This window comes from Lutra lutra, chromosome 1 (assembly GCF_902655055.1).
Source record: "Lutra lutra chromosome 1, mLutLut1.2, whole genome shotgun sequence".
Taxonomy (NCBI): Eukaryota; Metazoa; Chordata; class Mammalia; order Carnivora; family Mustelidae; genus Lutra; species Lutra lutra.
This window is the reverse complement of record NC_062278.1, coordinates 197,744,173-197,763,366: the sequence shown is the minus strand read 5'-3', so window position 1 is coordinate 197,763,366 and position 19,194 is coordinate 197,744,173. Positions and strand designations below refer to the sequence as shown.

At 38.5% G+C, this 19,194-nt stretch overlaps 1 protein-coding gene across 6 annotated transcripts in view; it reads right to left on the bottom strand.

The window, feature by feature from the left end:
* The window catches only part of DNAH12 (dynein axonemal heavy chain 12), a 224,768-nt gene that overhangs the window by 15,784 nt on the left and 189,790 nt on the right, over positions 1-19,194 (bottom strand). For all 6 annotated transcript variants that reach the window (XM_047691438.1, XM_047691441.1, XM_047691430.1 and 3 more), the window contains 6 exons: positions 14,132-14,290; positions 13,864-14,008; positions 3,894-4,044; positions 3,429-3,682; positions 2,883-3,023; positions 434-571 (listed from right to left, as the gene is read on the bottom strand). In XM_047691438.1, coding sequence (XP_047547394.1) covers positions 434-571; positions 2,883-3,023; positions 3,429-3,682; positions 3,894-4,044; positions 13,864-14,008; positions 14,132-14,290 — 988 coding nt within the window. The remainder of the gene's footprint in view (positions 1-433; positions 572-2,882; positions 3,024-3,428; positions 3,683-3,893; positions 4,045-13,863; positions 14,009-14,131; positions 14,291-19,194) is intronic.

The window sequence follows — 19,194 nt, the reverse complement described above, 5'->3', positions numbered from 1 at the left end:
AAGTTTTTTTTAAATAATTTTATTCATTTATTTGAGAGAGAGAGAGAGAGAGAGAGAACAAGCTGGGGGAGAGGCAGGCAGAGGGAGAAGGAGAAACAGACTCCCTGATGAGCAGAGACCCTGATGTGTGGCTCCATCCCAGGACCCTAGGATCATGACTTGAGCTGAAGACAGACACTTAACCAACTGAGCCACCCAGGCTCCCTGAGACAGTAAGTTTCATTATGGTTGAAGCCAGTTTGAATCAGGTTTTCCATTACTTGCACCAGAAAAAATCCATAGAGATAGTGCTTCGTAAACCACGGTTATAATTACTCCATCTACCCACCCACTAGTGATGTTGGGAGGATTAAGTTTATTTTAAGCAAAGGGAGTTGTCTAGGGCCTGACACACAGTGATCCGCCATCAATGCTTATTTCTTTCTAATTTTACCTGTAGTTGTCGAATACTGATGCGTAAGTCTGATTCATTAAATCCATATGGAATATTCCAACCAAGAGGACCAAATTTCTTTCTCTCTTGGACAAGGGCGTGAAAAAAACAAACTCCAAACAGCAACTTCTCCCATGTCTTGAGAATAAAAATTAGGCAACAAGAAAAAATTCTGATCAGATTTCCATCAGCAAAATGAGGGGAATCAACAACCTTTTTTTCATTATAAGATTCTATGATCATATATTTCTGTAAACTTCTTTTTAAAAAAGATGTGCTAACTAAAACAATGCATGCTATAAAAAGTGTTTATGTTATGACTTAAAACCCCCAAAGCTAGACAAACTGCAATATTAAACTTTGTTAAAATGCAACAATTCTACCATTTGCCAAAGTACTGGCTACGCATACTTTGGTGTTGCTTCACAGATATTTACAACTTCAATATTTAAAATGTTATCCCACAGACTCACTGGCATATGCTTAAGATGAGACGGGCGAGGGCATAATTAATTATTATGATAGGAATAAATCCCAATATATAGTTCCTGATTTTATGACTTTCCATTCGGAGATCATTTTTGAAACCTTTGTTTGTTTACTCTGGCCTGGCATCTTCATATGCGTGACAGGTATGTCAGAAGGGATGGGCCTTTCCCTGAGCCTATGTCAGCACTCTGGAGGATGGTCACCCACCTCTTTGAGGAACGCCCAGTAAGTTTCAAGTATGCTACCTTGATGTTTTAAATTCGATAATTTCAAGCATAGCTCCAAATGCATGAAAAATCCAACTATCTTCGTATGATGTAGTAGAAATTATTTATATAATATTAAAATGCAAGTACACCATGGCCTTACTGAATAACTATATTCTTGAAATGTCGTACATAAATTAAAGCATATTTTAAATAAATGGAGTGAAAGCTGTGGTGAAACATTTAAAAAGGGAAAAACTTTTGGCAGTGAGAGCAATAACCTAATTTGCCTGTATTTTCCATGTATTTTCACCCAATGGGGTTTTCTTAAGATTTTTTTTTAATTTGTTTATTTGACAGACAGAGATCACAAGTAGGCAGAGAGGCAGGCAGAGAAAGAGAGGAAGAAGCAGGCTCCCCATGGAGCAGAGAGCCCAATGTGGGGCTTGATCCCAGGACCCTGGGATCACGACCTGAGTCGAAGGCAGAGGCTTTAACCCACTGAGCCACCCAGGTGCCCCATCCCAATGGGGTTTTCTTAAGGAGATCATAATCCCTCTATATTTTTGGTCATGCTTGTAGGCCAAAAATGCACCTGTTATATCAGAGAAATATTGGGATTTCTTGCAGAAGCTAAAACCCTCAATGGGGATCAGACACTGTATTACCTTCTCCATTTTATTAAGCTTTCTCGCTAACCCACCAAATATTCTACTCTTCTCCTAGAATTTCAAATAAAAGTATTGCTTTTAAAACTAGGGGAACACAGAAGGTATCATTAAGCAGAAACTAGCTGGCTTCCAAAGAATTCTTTATTTCCAATACCATTCTTTTTCTAGCTCAAATAGGCAAGTATGATAAATGGCATTGGGGTGAAGGCAAGGAATGAATTTCCCTTAGTGTTGATGTTTCCTTCCATGTGAAGAGACCTCAGTGTAACACTTCTAGATTTTCTCCATCCTTATATTCACTGCAGGAGAAGGGAATAATCTATCTGGTTGATAAATTTTGGAAAAGTTAACCAGATATGCTTTGCTCAGCTTTTCCATCTTAGAAGCCAGCTTTCCTTAGGGAAGAAAGTTTTCCTCTGTTCCTGAGGGTGGATCAATCTGCTTAATTCTATTCAGTGATATGAACCCCATTTGTTCACAGACATCAACTATATCTCCCAACCTAGTCTATATCAGTAACTAAAGTTATAATCTGGTTTCCTTATGTTTATATTTTTGGTAAGAATACCAGCAAGGAAAAAGGAGTGCTATTTATTTATTAGGATTCCTAAGTCCCCAGTACCATGTACAAACGGTTTCACTTGAGTGCACTGAAAAGCAAGATTAATATGTCAAAATGGTATTGCTAGGATTTAAGTTCCATGAAGCCAGATTTGGGGGAAGGGGGGCCTATTTTATTCTCACTGCTTTATATCTAGTACCTAGCAGAGTACCTAACACACATTTCGTTGAAAGAATGAATACATGATATGAAAATAGATTGCTACTCTTGGATCTTCGTCAAACTTGTTATTGGATTTTGGTTTACAAACTAAGACATTCAGTCAGTCAACAGATACCTATTCGACTGTCTTCTCTGCAAGAAGCAGAGCACAGACTGCTGGGAAGAAAATGATGAACGATATAAGTATAATATCTGCCTTCTTAGAAAATGCCTAAACGTTAACATTGTTAAATATTTATATTCCCAGATTTTTCTCACTGTAAGAACACATTTCAAAAGCTCCAGAGGCTGAACATTACCAGTTCCTTTCCCGGGCATCCACTGAAAAACTGAGCATCAGAAATTGGATCAGAGAGATAAGATTGAAGGAGATTTAGCCGAAGACCCGTGGGAGGTTCATTAGTCATTTTCACTCCATTCTGTAGGATGGTTACTGGGAACTAAGACAGAATAAACAGAGCATTACTCAAGAGAAGAAGATTGAGTCCTAAAAATGCATATACTAGTGGGTTAAAAATAGGTACAAAAGAGGACTCCAGAAATATTTTTAAGACCTCTTGAGGTGTAGCATTTATAATTTTTTCTTTTTTTGACAGAGAGAGAGAGAGACCACAGTAGGCAGAGAGGCAGGTAGAGAGAGAGGGGGAAGCAGGCTCCCTGCTGAGCAGAGAGCCCGATGCAGGGCTCGATCCCAGGACCCTGGAATCATACCTGAGCCAAAGGCAGAGGCTTTAACCCACTGAGCCACCCAGGCGCCCCAAGGTGTAGCATTTAAAGGTTGATTAAGATAACAACGTAAGAGAAAATTGAATAAATATACTGAACTTCATACAAAATAAACGTACTTTCGGAGATGGATAACTTGTGAGCCAAAGCCTAAAGGATGAGTTACAGACTTCAGGGGTAAAATCTTCACATATTTTTTCCAACATGGGCATCCAGGAGACTGCAAGGTGACAGTTCTGTAGGCACACCCACGTTCCTTCTTCTGTTGCTGCTTTAATCATTTTTGCTGCAATTGGTCCTTGTCCTTGTCCCAGGGAAATAGCTTGAAATTTATTTCCAGACATAGCTTTATCATTTGCAAATTTCAGCAGGCCTAGGAGAGCACAAAAAAACAGTTTCACTGCTTGCTCTAAAATCATAAAGCATGCCTTATGTTTCAGTGTGCGGGTACTTCCCTGGAAGGTTCGAGTTACTTTTCCTTAACATCTCAGGTTTACTAAGTGATCTGCAGTCCTATAAGGGATGGCCATGGAGCAAGATGGTTTACTTATAGTTTCCTCAAAGTGTGCAGTAGGCAGACTTACTAGCCATAGGATCCGCTCCTGGAGACAGCACAAAAATTAAAGGGATGGTACAGTTTGAGTCCAAGTAACTCTTCGTCAGATCAAATGGTGGAGGCTCCACAAACTTCTTCCCCAGTTTGTCAGTTACATAATTTGTAATAGCTGGAGTTATCTGTTAAAGAGAGAAACAATATGCCCTTTAGAGTGATTTTCATTTCACGTAACAATGGTGATGATTACTGAAAACTGACAGAGAGTACATTTTGAGTCTAATGGTCAGGAAAAGCATGCTGCATATCATAGACAAAGTGCGAATTTCTCTAATACGTAAGAAGCGTCCATAAACTGATAGAACCAAACAAACAATCCAAAGGTAAAATGGGCAGAGATGATGAACGATTTATAGAAAATGATTTATAGAATCCATTTATAAAAATGTAAAACACATGAAAAGATGCTCAACCTCATTCAGTAGAGGAGAGATGCAAACTATCTCCCTGTTTGTCTCCTCTTGGTGATACAACCCCAAGTTTTCTCAACTTTTCTTGTACTTAAATGTGGCTGCATGACTAAGTTTAGGCCAGAGGGATGCAAGTAGAAGTTATACATGGAGCTTTCAAAAGGTATTTTTTATAAGGAAGCTGTTTGCTTTCAGTACTCTCTTTTGCTCTTCAACAGATATGGTATTCATGAGCCAGCTTCAATCTCACTGATGAGGACCACACTCTAGGGGACTTGCCTAGCATGAGAAAGAACTTGAATGTCTGCGTGATCTCAGAAACAGCTGCCTGCCAGTTCTTAGGTATTTGCTCTGGGCTCTTAGGCCAAGAGAGATTCGCTTCTATTTTACTTAGACTACTGTATTTTGGGTCTCTTTGTTACAGCAGCTTAGTCTTACCCTAATACTCATAATTTTAAAAAACACAAATGATAACTATACTTAGATACCATTTTTCCTGTATCAGATTGTTAGGTAAAGGGACAAGGAGAGTGTCTGTGTATTGACGACCCCTAGAGGGTTTCCTTCACAGCACGCTGAAACGTGTTAGCTCAAAAGCCCACTGGCACTAAACTCAAACTTTTGCACTTTCAACTGTTGTAAACATAGCCCAAAGAAGCAGATGTTTAGCCATTGGCAGCCTGCGTACTTTGCACCCAACATCTGCTAGCTATCGATAAGTCCCAGGACATAAAGACCCCAAGCCAGGGCAGCCCTTCAGAGGTCCAATCCAGTGACTCCAAACCATAGTGCTGCTGAGAAACATCCCCAAGACACTGTCCCTTCTCTCTTCTCCCAAGGGAGTTCCCTTTAGAGTTATGGGATCCCCAGCCCACAATTCCAGCATCTGGAGATTCCTGCTGTGAGGGACTTCTCTCTCTCCAGCATGTAAACTCTTTAAGCATTATCCTGCATATAAAAAAAAATAAAAAAAAAATAAAAAAAAATAAAAAAAAATTAAAAAAAAGCATTATCCTGCATAGCTCCTGTGCGCCCATTACCACCTCGTGTCCATGCCTTGCTCTGCCCCCATCGGTCCCCAAATTCCTCAACCCGCCTGTACAGATTAACAAAAATCCAAAAGTTTGGATCTGTGTAGAAAAAAACTATGGGTTAAACAGATATTCTCATACACTGCTGTGGAAAAGTAATCTGGTATAAGTTTTATGGAGGCCAATTTGGCAATATCTGTAAAGTTACAAATGGGCAAATCCACTGATTCAGCAATTTTATTCCCAGGACTTTATTCTGAGAGAATAAAGTTGCATATGTGAGAAATGATTTTTGAATATTATTTATTGCAACATTTTTATAGGGGATAATATATACATATTGTAAAGGTCCATCAATAGGAAACGGTTTAAGAAATTGTGGCATACTCAATTGCAAAAAAAAAAAAAAAAGAATGAGAAAGCTCTATAAACAGGGGAATAAGCAACATGCAAAACAGTAGATACAACCATTTGTGTTAAAAATAAATGGAAAAAGAATTTATGCGTATGCATATTTCTAAGTGCATAAAAGGGTAACAAGAAGCAGATAACATGAGTTGCCTGAGGGAAAGGATACTGATAGCCTGGGAGATGCAAATCGGAGGTCCACTTTTCTCTGTATTCATGTCTTCAAAACAGTTCTGAACCACAGGAATGTGTTACTTATTTATAAATTACATTAAAATGAATTTGAAGCAAAAGAATGATCCCCATCAACATTAGGAGCAGAAAGTAAGTATGAAGAGGTGTTCGATATCACGTTCTAAATGCTAAACACCTTTCTAACGTGAAGCTGTAGGAATTCAGTGAAGGGAGGAGAGATCATGACAGGCTTCTGTGGTCCTGGCAGAGATGGGTCTGCATTGTGTGGAATAGGTGGTAAGGAAAGATGGAGTCTTCTGTAGGAAAAATTTTGTGTGGTTGTGAGCAATTCTGTAGTTTTAAACAGTGGAAATTTACAGAAGTTTCAAGATAAGAATGGAATTGTGAAAAGAGGTATGATTAGCCAAGGTAACAAGACTGCCAAGCTGTACTTCTGTCTTTACACTATAAGTAGTGAAAGAACATTGAAGAGTTTTCAAAAGAGGAGCTCACAAAGATATAACAGACTTTCTTTAGTAATTTCACATGAGCAATGATGAAATCTTTTTTTTTTAAAGAAGTACAGTTTTCTCCACCAACAACTTTAAAGATTTTATTTATTTATTTGTCAGAGAGAGAGAGAGAGAACACAAGCAGGCAGAGTGGCAGGAAGAGGCAGAGAGAGAAGCAGCCTCCCCGCTGAGGAAGGAGCCCGATGCGGGACTCGATCCCAGGACCCTGGGATCATGACCTGAGCCGAAGGCAGCGGCTTAACCTGCTGAGCCACCCAGGCACACCCCCCCCCCTTTTTTTTTTTTTTACCATTAACACCATGTAGAGTTTCTATCTAGCACAGATCTTTGATGTAAATTTTAAGGAAGAGGAGATAGAGGACCCAGAGACCTTACCCCTTTTACTCTAAGTACAGACCAGGGCAATGTTCCCTGAGATGATGTAACTGAAATCAAGTAAGAGAATTTTCTGTAGAAAAAGTACCTTGTTTCAGTAACTTAATATAAGAAAAATTTATAAGACTTTTCTATAAGATTTTGACCCTTCATGGAAGATATTCTAGAGAAGAAATTATGGAGACTTGAACAGACCTGGTGATAAGCTTTGTGATGGTTAGTTTTAGGTGTCAGCTTTGCTAGAACAGAGTACCCAGATATTTGGTCAAATACTAGCCTGGATGTTGCTAGAAAAATATCTTAAAGATGAGATTAACGTTTAAATCAGTAGACTTTGAGTTAAGTGCGCTTCTCTCCATAATGGAAGTGGGTCTCAGTGAATCAGTTGGAGGCCTTAAGAGAAAAAAAGACCTCCACTGAACACGAGGAAATTCTGCCAGTCCCCTGCCTTTGGACTTGAGCTGCAATATGACCTCTTCCCTGGGTCTCCAGGCTGCAGATTTTGGACTTGCCAACCTCCACAATCACATGAGCTAGTTCCTGTACATCTCTATCTTACCTATCCTATTGGTTCTGTTTCTCTGAAGAATCCTGACAAGCAGAGGCTTAGGTTGAACTTAGTTGAATTCAATTCAGCTCAATTCACGACATTTACTGAGATGTCATACTATCTTCCAGGCACTGCTTTAAGTCCTGGAGATACTGAGCAAAATAAGACATGGGTTCTGACCTCCAGAACCTTGGAGCACAGTGGGAGATGCTAACAAACAAGCAGATGATTATTGCATGTCCCAGTGTGGTGAGGGCTGTCATGTTTAAGCACGGACTTCCAAGCATGGCAGACTAGGCAGTAACTCCATACTTGGCATTGAAACGTTTCCATTGGCCATCAGGGAACCACTCTATGAAGTGCAAATTAGGCGAGTATTTCCCAGAGGCAGAGTTAATCATTGCTAAGTTGACAATGAACAAAGGAGGCTATGGTGATAAAATAATGAATACAGCATTGTTTTGGATTTAAAGGGATTTACTGTTTAGTGAAAGAAACATATATATACACACACAACTGTCAGGTAGAAAAGAATGAGGTAAGTTTTAACAATGCACAAATGTCTCTAAGACTTAAAATAGGAAGAAATACTCAGGAGTCTAATAATTATGTAAGCCTCTATTTGAATCTACTCAGAGCCTAAGTGAAGCATTAGATGATGCTCCTTGGGAAGCTTTACTAAAAAGAAAACGTTAAAAAAAAAAAAAAAGGAAAGAAAGGAGGGAATACTGCAATTACTTTCCCCACCTTCATTTTATACATGGAGCTCAGAAAGACGATGTGACTTTCTCAAAGTTTAAACTACACGTATGAAAATAGTTTTTGGTTTTCTGTTTAAAATTTTTTCTTTTGGGTAACTCGGTGATGGGCATTAAGGAGGGCTTCTGATTTCATGAGCACTGGATGTTCTACACAATGAATGAATCATTGAACATGACATCAAAAATTAATGATATACTCTATGTTGGCTAATTGAGATTAAATTTAAAAATATATTTGGAGGGGCGCCTGGGTGGCTCAGTGGGTTGGGCCGCTGCCTTCGGCTCAGGTCATGATCCCAGGTCCTGGGTTCGAGCCCCACATCGGGCTTTCTGCTCGGCAGGGAGCCTGCTTCCTCCTCTCTCTCTGCCTGCCTCTCTGCTTACTTGTGATTTCTCTCTGTCAAATAAATAAATAAAATCTTTAAAAAATATATATATATATATATATTTGGAAATGCATCTCCTAATGAGATGAAATAGGATCTAACTTGTCATATGCATTTAATGAAAGAGAAAGGTGTGTTTGGCTGAAAATTAAACAGCCCAGTAACTAGAATAATATTATTCTTGTTAATAGGAAGTAAAAAGATTAAATATTTTATATGGTAAAATAAAATAAGCATTAGCTATCAAAAAATAAAATTTCTGGGGTGCCTGGGTGGCTCAGTGTGTTAAAGCCTCTGCCTTCAGCTCAGGTCATGATCCCAGGGCCCTGGGATCGAGCCCCACATCGGGCTCTCTGCTCAGCAGGGAGCCTGCTTCCCTTCCTCTCTCTCTCTCTGCCTGCCTCTCTGCCTACTTGTGATCTCTGTCTGTCAAATAAATAAAATCTTTTTTTTTAAGATTTTATTTATTTATTTGTGAGAGAGAGAGAGGGAGAGAGAGAATGAGCACAGGCAGACAGAGTGGTAGGCAGAGGCAGAGGGAGAAGCAGGCTCCCCGCCGAGCAAGGAGCCTGATGTGGGACTCGATCCCAGGACGCTGGGATCATGACCTGAGCCGAAGGCAGCTGCCCAACCAACTGAGCCACCCAGGCGTCCCAAAATCTTTAAAAAAATAAAATAAAATAAAATTTCTGGGCATCTGGGTGGCTCAGTGGGTTAAGCCTCTGCTTTCGGCTCAGGTCATGATCTCAGGGTTCTGAGATCGAGGCCTGCATTGGGCTCTCTGCTTGGCAGGGAGCCTGCTTCTCCCTCTCTCTCTGCCTGCCTCTCTGCCTACTTATGATCTCTCTCTCTCTGTCAAATAAATAAATAAAATCTTAAAAAAAAAATTCTTCTTTTGTAACACCATAATCACCTTTCCTGAATGTGTGAAAATCAGTATCAGCCTGTTTATTTCACCTATAGAAAGATTTTTGTATCTGCTGTCCATCTGTATGTCTTCTTCAGAAAAATGCCTATTCGTGTCTTCTGTCCATTTTTAAACTGGATTATTATTGTTTTTTGGGTGTTTGGTTTTATAAGTTCACTCTGGAAAACAGCAGGGAGTTTCCTCAAGAAGTTAGAAATAGAACTACCCTATGATCCAGCAATTGCACTACCTGGTATTTACCCTAAGGATCCAGACATAGTGATTCAAAGGGATACATGCACCCCAATGTTTATAGCAGCATTATCAACAACAGCCAAATTATGGAAAGAGCCCAAGTGTCCATCATCTACTGAATGGATAAAGAAGATGTAGTATTTATATACAATGGAATATTACTCGGCCATAAAAAGAATGAAATCTTGCCATTTGTAATGACATGGATGATGCTGGAGAGTACTATGCTAAGGGAAATAAGTCAGAGAAAGACAAATACTATATGATTTTGGTCATATGTGGAATTTAAGAAACAAGACAGATGAACATAGGGGTAAAAAAGGAGAGGCAGACCAGGAAACAGACTCTTAACTATAGAAAACAAACTGTGGGTTACTGGAGGGGAGGTAAGGGGTGGAATGGGTTAAATAAGTGAGGGGGATTAAGGAGGGCAATTGTGATGAGCACTGGGTATAGTATGTAGGTGTGAATCACTAAATTCTACACCTGAATCTAATATTATACTGTATGTTAACTTACTGGAATTTAAATAAAAACTTGGAAGAAAAAAAAAAGGAAGATTTTTGTGGATGTGTAAACTAACAAAACTGTGACATGTGTTAAGATTTTCTACCATCTTTTACTTCTAACCAATATGGCTTCTTCTGCTAACAGGGCCCAGATTTACACTCTCACATAAACAACTAAAAATGGACAAAATTTAAAAAACAACCATTTTCAAACACTGGGCAATTCAGACAACAGGTGTTACCAGACTTTGATCTCTATGAAAAGAGGAAACACACAAGGTGAGATCTATTGTCCCTTTAGCTTTCTTCTGGGAGGCACATTCCAGCCTGTGGATCAGGCAAAGTGATTAAAAGCAGAGCAACACAGTGTTGCTAACTTGGGAAGACAGAAATCAGAGTTCAAGGTGGGAGGCCACTAGAAGTTGCAGAGTTCAAAGTAGAAGGGAACTACCTGAGAAAAAAAGAAAGAAATTTGCATAACAGTACCCTTGAATCTTTGCTGAATACAAAGGTTTGCAGGCATAGGCTAAGCAAAGTGACTGGAGAACTATGAACTGGGGATCTACAGAGCTACCAGAGTTCATGCAAACCTGGGAATTATTCAAGTTTGCAATAGCCACAGTGGAGAGCCCTTGGTGATCACTTGGGGCATTCAGTAAAGCACCCACAAGGGTCACGCTTTATTAGTGGAGCTAAACAATCCATTGAGTAAAGGCTGTCCTGCATTTGTGCTAACAAATATTAAAATAATCTTTGAAAGGAACAATCTGAAGTTAAGTAATGTAACTATGTAGCCAAAAGGATTGGTAACATTTTTCTACAGAGGGCTAGATAGTAAAAACTCTAGGTATTGTGGACCACATACAATTTCTGCTGTATATTCTTTTTCTTCTTTTTTAAAAACAACTCTTTAAAAAACAAGCACCATTATCAATTCATGGGCTGGAGGAAACAAGTCATGGGCTGGAGGAAACAAGTCATGAGCTGGATCTGGCCCACAAGTATTGTTTGCTGACAAGTGAACTAGCAGAATAAAACTCAACAATCTTTAAAAGAACAGAACAAAATCAAATTATCAACAATGTCTGGCATCTAATCAAACATTACTGGGCAGGCCAAGAAGCAAGAATATATAATCTATAACCAAGAGTAAAATCAGTAAATAGAAACAGATCCAGAAATTATGGAATTAGCAGTCAGTTTAAAAACGGTTGTTGTTTCACTTATTTGTGGAACATAACAAATAGCATGGAGGACAAGGGGAGTTAGAGAGGAGAAGGGAGTTGGGGGAAATTGGAAGGGGAGGTGAACCATGAGAGACTGTGGACTCTGAAAAACAATTTGAGGGGTCTGAAGGGGTGGGGGGTGGGAGGTTGGGGGAACCAGGTGGTGGGTATTAGAGAGGGCACGGATTGCATGGAGCACTGGGTGTGGTGCAAAAACAATGAATACTGTTATGCTGAAAATAAAAAAAAAACTAATGATGTATTCTATGGTGACTAACATAACACAATAAAAAATTTAAAAAATGGTTGTTGTAACTGTGTTCAAGTATTTAAAGAAAACATGAACAGAATGAAAAAGTATATAATATATAAGAAAGAACTGGACTTTTTTTTTAAAAAAAGATTTTACTTATTTATTTGACGGAGAGAGAGAGCACAAGCAGGAGGAACAGCAGGCAGAAGGAAAGGGAGAAGCAGACTCCCTGCTGAACAGGGAGCCCAATGTGGGACTCAATCCCAGGACCTTGGGATCATGACCTGAGCTGAAGGCAGATGCTTAGCCAACTGAGACACCCAGGCATTCCCCAAATGAACTATTAGTGAAATATATGATAAGTGAAACAAAAAAATTTTTTTAAAGATTTATTTATTTGAGAGAGAAGGATAGAGAGCACACCTTAGTGCTTGTAAGCAAGGGGGAAAGGCCGAGGAGAGGGAGAGAAAGAATCTCAAGCAGACTGCCCACTGAATGAGGAGTCCAAAGCAGGGCTTGATCCCACAACCCTGAGACCACAACCTGAGCCAAAACCGAGTTGGATGCTTAACTGTTGGAGCCACCCAGGAGCCCCTGAAACAAAAAAACTACCTGGATAGGAACCATAGCAGATTAGACACTATAAAAGAAGAATAAGAAAACTTAAAGATAACAATAGAAATTATACAAACTGAAGCACAGTGATAGAAAAAGTTTTAAAAATAATTAACAGAGCAATCATCTATGATATAATACCATGCAATCTAATGTTTATTTATTTGGAATCATAGGGTGAAGTGGAAAAAAGTATTTGAAGAAGGGGCGCCTGTATGGCTCTGTTACTTAAGCCTCAGAGTCTTGATTCTGTCTCAAGTCATGACCTCAAGGTCATCAGATCGAGCCCTGTGTCGAGCTCCATGCTCAGTATGGAGTCTGCTTGAGATTGTCTGCCTCTCTGGCTGCCCCTCCCCAACTCAAATACATAAAATCTTTTTTAAAAAGTATTTGAAGAAATCATGACCAAAATTTTTCTCAAGTTGAGGAAAACTATATGCCTACAAATCCAAGGAGCTCAATGAACCTGTTTAAGTATCTAGAATGAGGATCAAAGAATGAAATAACAATAACTTTTAATCTAAAACGACTTATTTTTTTAAAAATTTGAGTATAGGGGCGCCTGGGTAGCTCAGTGGGTTAAAATTCTGCCTTCGGCTCAGGTGAAGATCTCAGGGTCCTGGGATCGAGCCCCGCGTGAGGCTCGATCTCAGGGTCCTGGGATCGAGCCCCGCGTGAGGCTCTCTGCTCGGCAGGGAGCCTATTTCCCCCTCTCTACCTTTCTCTCTGCCTACTTGTGATCTCTCTGTTAAATAAGTAAATAAAAATCTTTAAAAATTTTTTTGAGTATAGTGTGTTGGGTCCATGGCCAAAGGAGCAAGACTGATACAAAGCGAAGGTCAAGCAAAGCTTTATTTCATGCCAAGCATCGAGAATCAAACTGACCGGCCAGGGCCATCTCTTGCAAAGAGGCGACCTCTCTCTACTTTACGGACTAGCTTTTAAGGGCAAAGGCCATGTGGTTGGGCCTGGCCACGCACAGGTGACCAATGAGATTGTAACACAGAAAAAGATGCACAGTCCTGCTAGGTCACACATAAGTGACCAAATGAATTACAGTTTACCCTATAGTAGATATTTGAACTAACCTATCACCTTGGTCAGAATTGGTGCCCAAAGGGGACCCAAAGGGTGGGGCCCATACTCCTTGGTAGCTAGGGAGACAGTATGCTCCCCCACCGATTGGATACCTCCACCTGGCCTGACCCAACCCTGTATTTGGGCTTTGTTACCTGGGACTTGTTTCCGGGACTTGTTTGTAAGTAAGTTCTCTGAAGGGGGAGGGACAGGGTCAGGATGGAGCTGCTCTGGCTAAATAGGCCCTTACACGTTGACATACATTGTTACATTAGTGTCAGGTGTACAACTTAGATTTAATAATTTTATACATTATGCTATGTACACCACAAGCATAACTACCATCTGTCCCATTACATCGCTTTCACAATATCATTGACTGTATTCCTTATGTTGTGCCTTTAATTCCCGGGATTTATTCTTAAGTGGCAAATTAACTGGATTCCAAATAGAACACATTTGTCTTTTTACCTTATCAGGCCTTAAGCACCGAAGAATTATTATTTTCTGTAGTTCATTTAGTTTTTCATTCATTGGTACTGGAAATTTAGCATTGTGTGGCTCTTTACTGTCATAAATTTTCTGCCATTCAGTTATATGTTCACAAAAATGTTTCCTAATGGAAAAAAAAGCCTAATAATTATTTCATTGGAAAATAATTTAAAAAAAGATTGTTAAACAATAAGGTTACAAATTTAGCTACCCTTATTCAATGTGGTCATCAAGTTTAAACAATTACCTGAGTTCTTTGAAGGCAGGAAATTCACTCGCACGACAAATTTCCTCCCAGCTTTTATCCTGTAACCAAGTTGGATCAGGATTTTTCTCAGCACTCTTAAGACTTACTCCTCCAGTTAAAAGAAACATCAGTTCCTGGTATTCAATCTCTTTCTTTGCCCTGTAAAACCAAAATAAAGATTGCTGTAAATTGCTGATTTTTAAAATTGAATGAAATCAATTTCTGCTTCTATAGCCTTGATAAAATAATCAGAACTGAATTACTCTACTGCCATAAACAATTGGAAAACTAGATAAAGTGAATGAAACAACTGTTTTTAGAAATTACACAATAGCCAGGGCAACAGTGTGGTCCCTGAAAAAGGGAGACGATTAAAGTGATCTCTAGGATTGCCTCAGCCATCCACCTGGAGGCACTTTCCAGACTACAAAACAAAATCAGAACTTGATAGTATTGCTGAGTTGAATAAACAAAGAGCTGAGTTAAGGAAGGCTGAGGTAGCAGAATTTGTGGGCAGAGTACCAGAGAGGATGGAGATGCTTGGAAAAGAGGTCCAGGAATATGGATAGGTATCATCTTGATTCTATTGCTAAATGCTAAGTCATCTATGAATAGGGTACAGTATGGGAGAGGAGGCAAAGACTGTCTGGGGAGCTGTACACTGAGCAGCTACCAGAGCTTCCTCAAAACTTGGAGACAGGAGTTCTTGCCAACTAGAGTTCAATCTTCTTTGAACACTGGAGGAATTCAGAGGCAACATCAGAGGGATCATGCCTTAGTAGCAAAGCTAGCCTAGCCTTAGAATAAAGCCTATTCTAAAAATACCAAAAGAAAGCTTAAAACAAACTTTGAAAACATCAAACTAATCCAGTAATTTAAGTACCTGCAGAAGTAAAGTCTAATGCTCTTTAAAAGAATAAACAAACAAACCAACCCAGCATTTATCCATGTAAAATTTACAATATCTATAACCCGGAGAAAAAAAAATCAGTCAATAGATAGATAAAAGTGGTAAAGGTAACACAACAAAAAGAGGAATGTTAGAAGAGCTATTACAAATATGCTGAAGGAGTTAAAGCAAAATGAATATAAGGAATAGAGAAACAGGCAACAGAAAAAATAACCAAATGCAAGTTCTAGAGAATAAAGAGTATGAAATCTAAAAGAAAAATTCACTGATTTCTGTCCAGATGTAGAGAAAATGAAAGGATTCATTACCAGTAGATATACAGTATAAGAAAGCTTAAAGGAAGTCTCAGGTAGATGGGATTTGAATCAACACAAAAGAATAAAGACTACAGGGGCGCCTGGGTGGCTCAGGGGGTTAAGCCGCTGCCTTCGGCTCAGGTCATGATCTCGGAGTCCTGGGATCGAGTCCCGCATCGGGCTCTCTGCTCAGCAGGGAGCCTGCTTCTCCTGTCTCTCTGCCTGCCTCTCTGCCTGCTTGTGATCTCTCTCTGTCAAATAAATAAATAAAATCTTTAAAAAAAAAAAAAAGAATAAAGACCACCAAAAATGGTAACTTTATAGGTAAACATAAAAGGGTTTTCTCCTATTATTTAAGACTCTTTCAAAGATTACTATTTAGGGGCATGTGGGTGGATCAGACAGTTAAGCGTCTGCCTTCAGCTCAGGTCATCATCCCAGGGCTCCCTGCTCCCTGGGGAGCCTGCTTCTCCCTCTCCCTCTACCTGCCACTCCCCGCTGCTTATATTCTCCCTCACTGTCGAACAAATAAATAAATTCTTTTAAAAAATGAGATTATTGACTACTTAGAGCAGAGTAATAATGTTCTATGAATAACATGTACAGTGAAATGTACAGAATATCATGTACAAGTGAAATATATGACAATAATAAAACAAAGGCTGGGAGGAGAGAGATGGAAGTATATTGTTGTAAGTTCTTATGCCATATATATGTAATATTATATATATAATATATAACATATATTATATATTATGCTCCTTCATATATATATGAAGGAGCATAATTTTACCTGAAGATAGGCTGTGATATGTTAAAAGGTATATTTTAATCCCAAGGAAATCACAAAAAGAATAAAACAAAAACTTATAGCTAGTGATTCAACAAAGGAGATAAAGTGGAATCATAATACATACTCAATTCAAAGAAAAAGAAAATAGAGCTACCTTATGACCCTGCAATTGCCCTGCTGGGTATTTACCCCAAAGATACAGATGTAGTGAAAAGAAGGACTATATGTACCCCAATGTTCATAGCAGCAATGTCCACAATCGTCAAATTGTGGAAAGAGCAAAGATGCCCTTTAACAGATGAATGGATAAAGAAGATATGGTCCATATATACAATGGAATATTACTCAGCCATCAGAAAGGATGAATACCCAACTTTTGTATCAACATGGATGGGACTAGAGGAGATTATGCTGAGTGAAATAAGTTAATCAGAGAAAGTCAATTATCATATGGTTTCACTTACTTGTGGAACATAAGGAATAACATGGAGGACATTAGGAGAAGGAAAGGAAAAGTGAATTGGAGGAAATCGGAGGGGGAGGCAAACCATGAGAAACTGTGGACTTGAAGAAACAAACTGAGGGTTTTAGAGAGGTGGGGGGGAGTGGGTGAGTCTGGTGGTGGGTACTAAGGAGGGCACATATTGCATGGAGCACTGGGTGTTATACATAAACAATGAATCTTGGAACACTGAAAAAAATAATAAAAAAAAATATATGAAGACAACTGAAAACAGAAATATGACATACCAAATCTATGGGGTGCAGCAAAAGTGGTTCTAAGAGGGAAGACCATAGCAATAAAGCCTACCTCAAGAAACAAGAAAAACCTCAAGCAATCTAACTTTAAACATAAAGGAACTATAAAAAGAAGAATAAACAAAGTGCAAAACTAGTAGAAGGAAGAAAATACAAAGATCAGAGTGCAAATAAATCAAATTGAGACTAAAAATAAATAAATAAGAAAGATCAGTAAACCTGAGAGGTGGTTCTTTGAAAAGATAAACAAAATTGATAAACCTTTAGCTAGACTAAACAAGAAAAGGAGAGAGCTCAAATAAAATCAGAAATGAAAGAAAAGTTACAACTAAAGTCACAACTATACTATAAATAATCATATGCTAATGAACTGGACAACCTAGAAGAAATGGAAAAATCCCCCAAAATACAGAATCTTCCAAGATGAATCATGAAGAAATAGAAAAATCTAAACAAACTGATTACTAGCAAGGAGATTGAATCAGTAATAAAAAAGCCTCCAAAAAACAAAAGTCCAAGGCCAGACAGTTTGACTGGTGAATTTTATCAAACATTCGAAGAAGACTTAATACTTACCCTTCTCAAATTCTTCTTTCAAACAGCTTAAGAGGAGGGGTACCTGGGTAGTTCAGTCAGTTAAGTGTCTGCCTTTGACTTAGGTGAACATTCCAGAGTCCTGGGATCAGGCCCTGTGTCAGGCTCCCTGCTCAGCGGGGAATGTCCTTCTCCCTCTGGCTCTACCCCTTCACCCCCACCCCTGTTCATACTCTAACAAATAAATAAAATCTTTAAAAAAAAATCTTAAGAGGAGAAACCCTTCCAAACTCATTTTATGAGGGCAGCATTACTCGGACACCAAAACCAGGCAAGGACACCACCAAAAAAGAAAATTACAAGCCAATATCCTTAATGAACATAAATGCAAAAATACTCAACAAAATATAGCAAACCAAATGCAACAGTACATTAAAAGAATCATACACTTTGAACAAGTGGGATTTATTCCAGAGTTCGAGGATGATTCAACATCCACGAGTCAATCAAGGTGATACATCTCATTAACAAAATTAAGGATAAAAATCATGCGATCATCTCAATAGATGCAGAAAAAGCATCTAACAAAATTCAGCATCCATTTATGATAAAAAAAAAAAAAACTCTCAACAAAGTGCGTACAGAGGGAACATACCTCAGCATAACAAAGGCTGTATATGATAAACCCACATCTAACATACTCAATGGTGAAAACTTTTCCTCTAAGATCAGGAACAAGACCAGGATGTGCATGCTCCACACTTTTATTCAACATAATACTCCAAGTTCCAGCCACAGAAATTAAGCAAGAAAAAGATATAAAAGGTAGCTAAAATGGGAAGGAAGAAGTAAAACTGTCACTATTTGCAGATATTTTATATAGAAAATTCTAAAGACTGAAGAACTGAGAAAAACACTGTTAGACCTAATAAATACAGTAGAATTGTAGGATACAATATCAATCTATAGAAGTCAGTGGCATGTCTATACACTAATAAAGAACTATCAAAAAGAATACTTAAGAAAACAATCCCATTTACAATTACATCAGAAGAATAAAATACCTAGGAATAAATTTAATCAAGTAGGTGAAAGAAATGTCTGCTGAAAACTGTAAGACACTGATACGGGAAACTGAAGACGCAAATAAATAGAAAGATATTCTGTGCTCATGGATTGGAGGAATCAATATTGTTAAAATGTCCATACCACTCAAAGCAGTCAAGAGACTGAATGTAATCCCTATCAAAATTCCAACAGCATTTTTCACAGAACTATAACAACTAATTAAAAAATCTGTATGGAATTACAAAAGATCCTGAATAGCTAAAGTAATCTTGAGAAAGAACAACAAAGCTGAAGGTATTATGCTCCCTGAAGTCAAATGATATTACAAAGTTATAGTAATCAAAATAGCATGGTACTGGCATAAAGACAGACACACCAATCAATAGAACAGAATTGAGAGCCCAGAAATATATATTCAAAGGCCATAAATAAATAAATACACCCACACACATATACACAAACAATTTATGACAAAGGTAGACAAACACCCAATGGAGAAAGGACAGTTTCTTCATTGAATGTTGCTGGGAAAACTGGACAGCCACATGCAAAAGAATGAAACTAGACCACCATCTTTTACTATATATAGAAACTAACTCAAAATGGATGAAAGACTTTAATGTAATATTTGAAACCATAAAATTCCTAGAAGAAAACATAGGTGGTAAGTTTCTTGACATCAGTCTTAGCTATATTTTTGTGG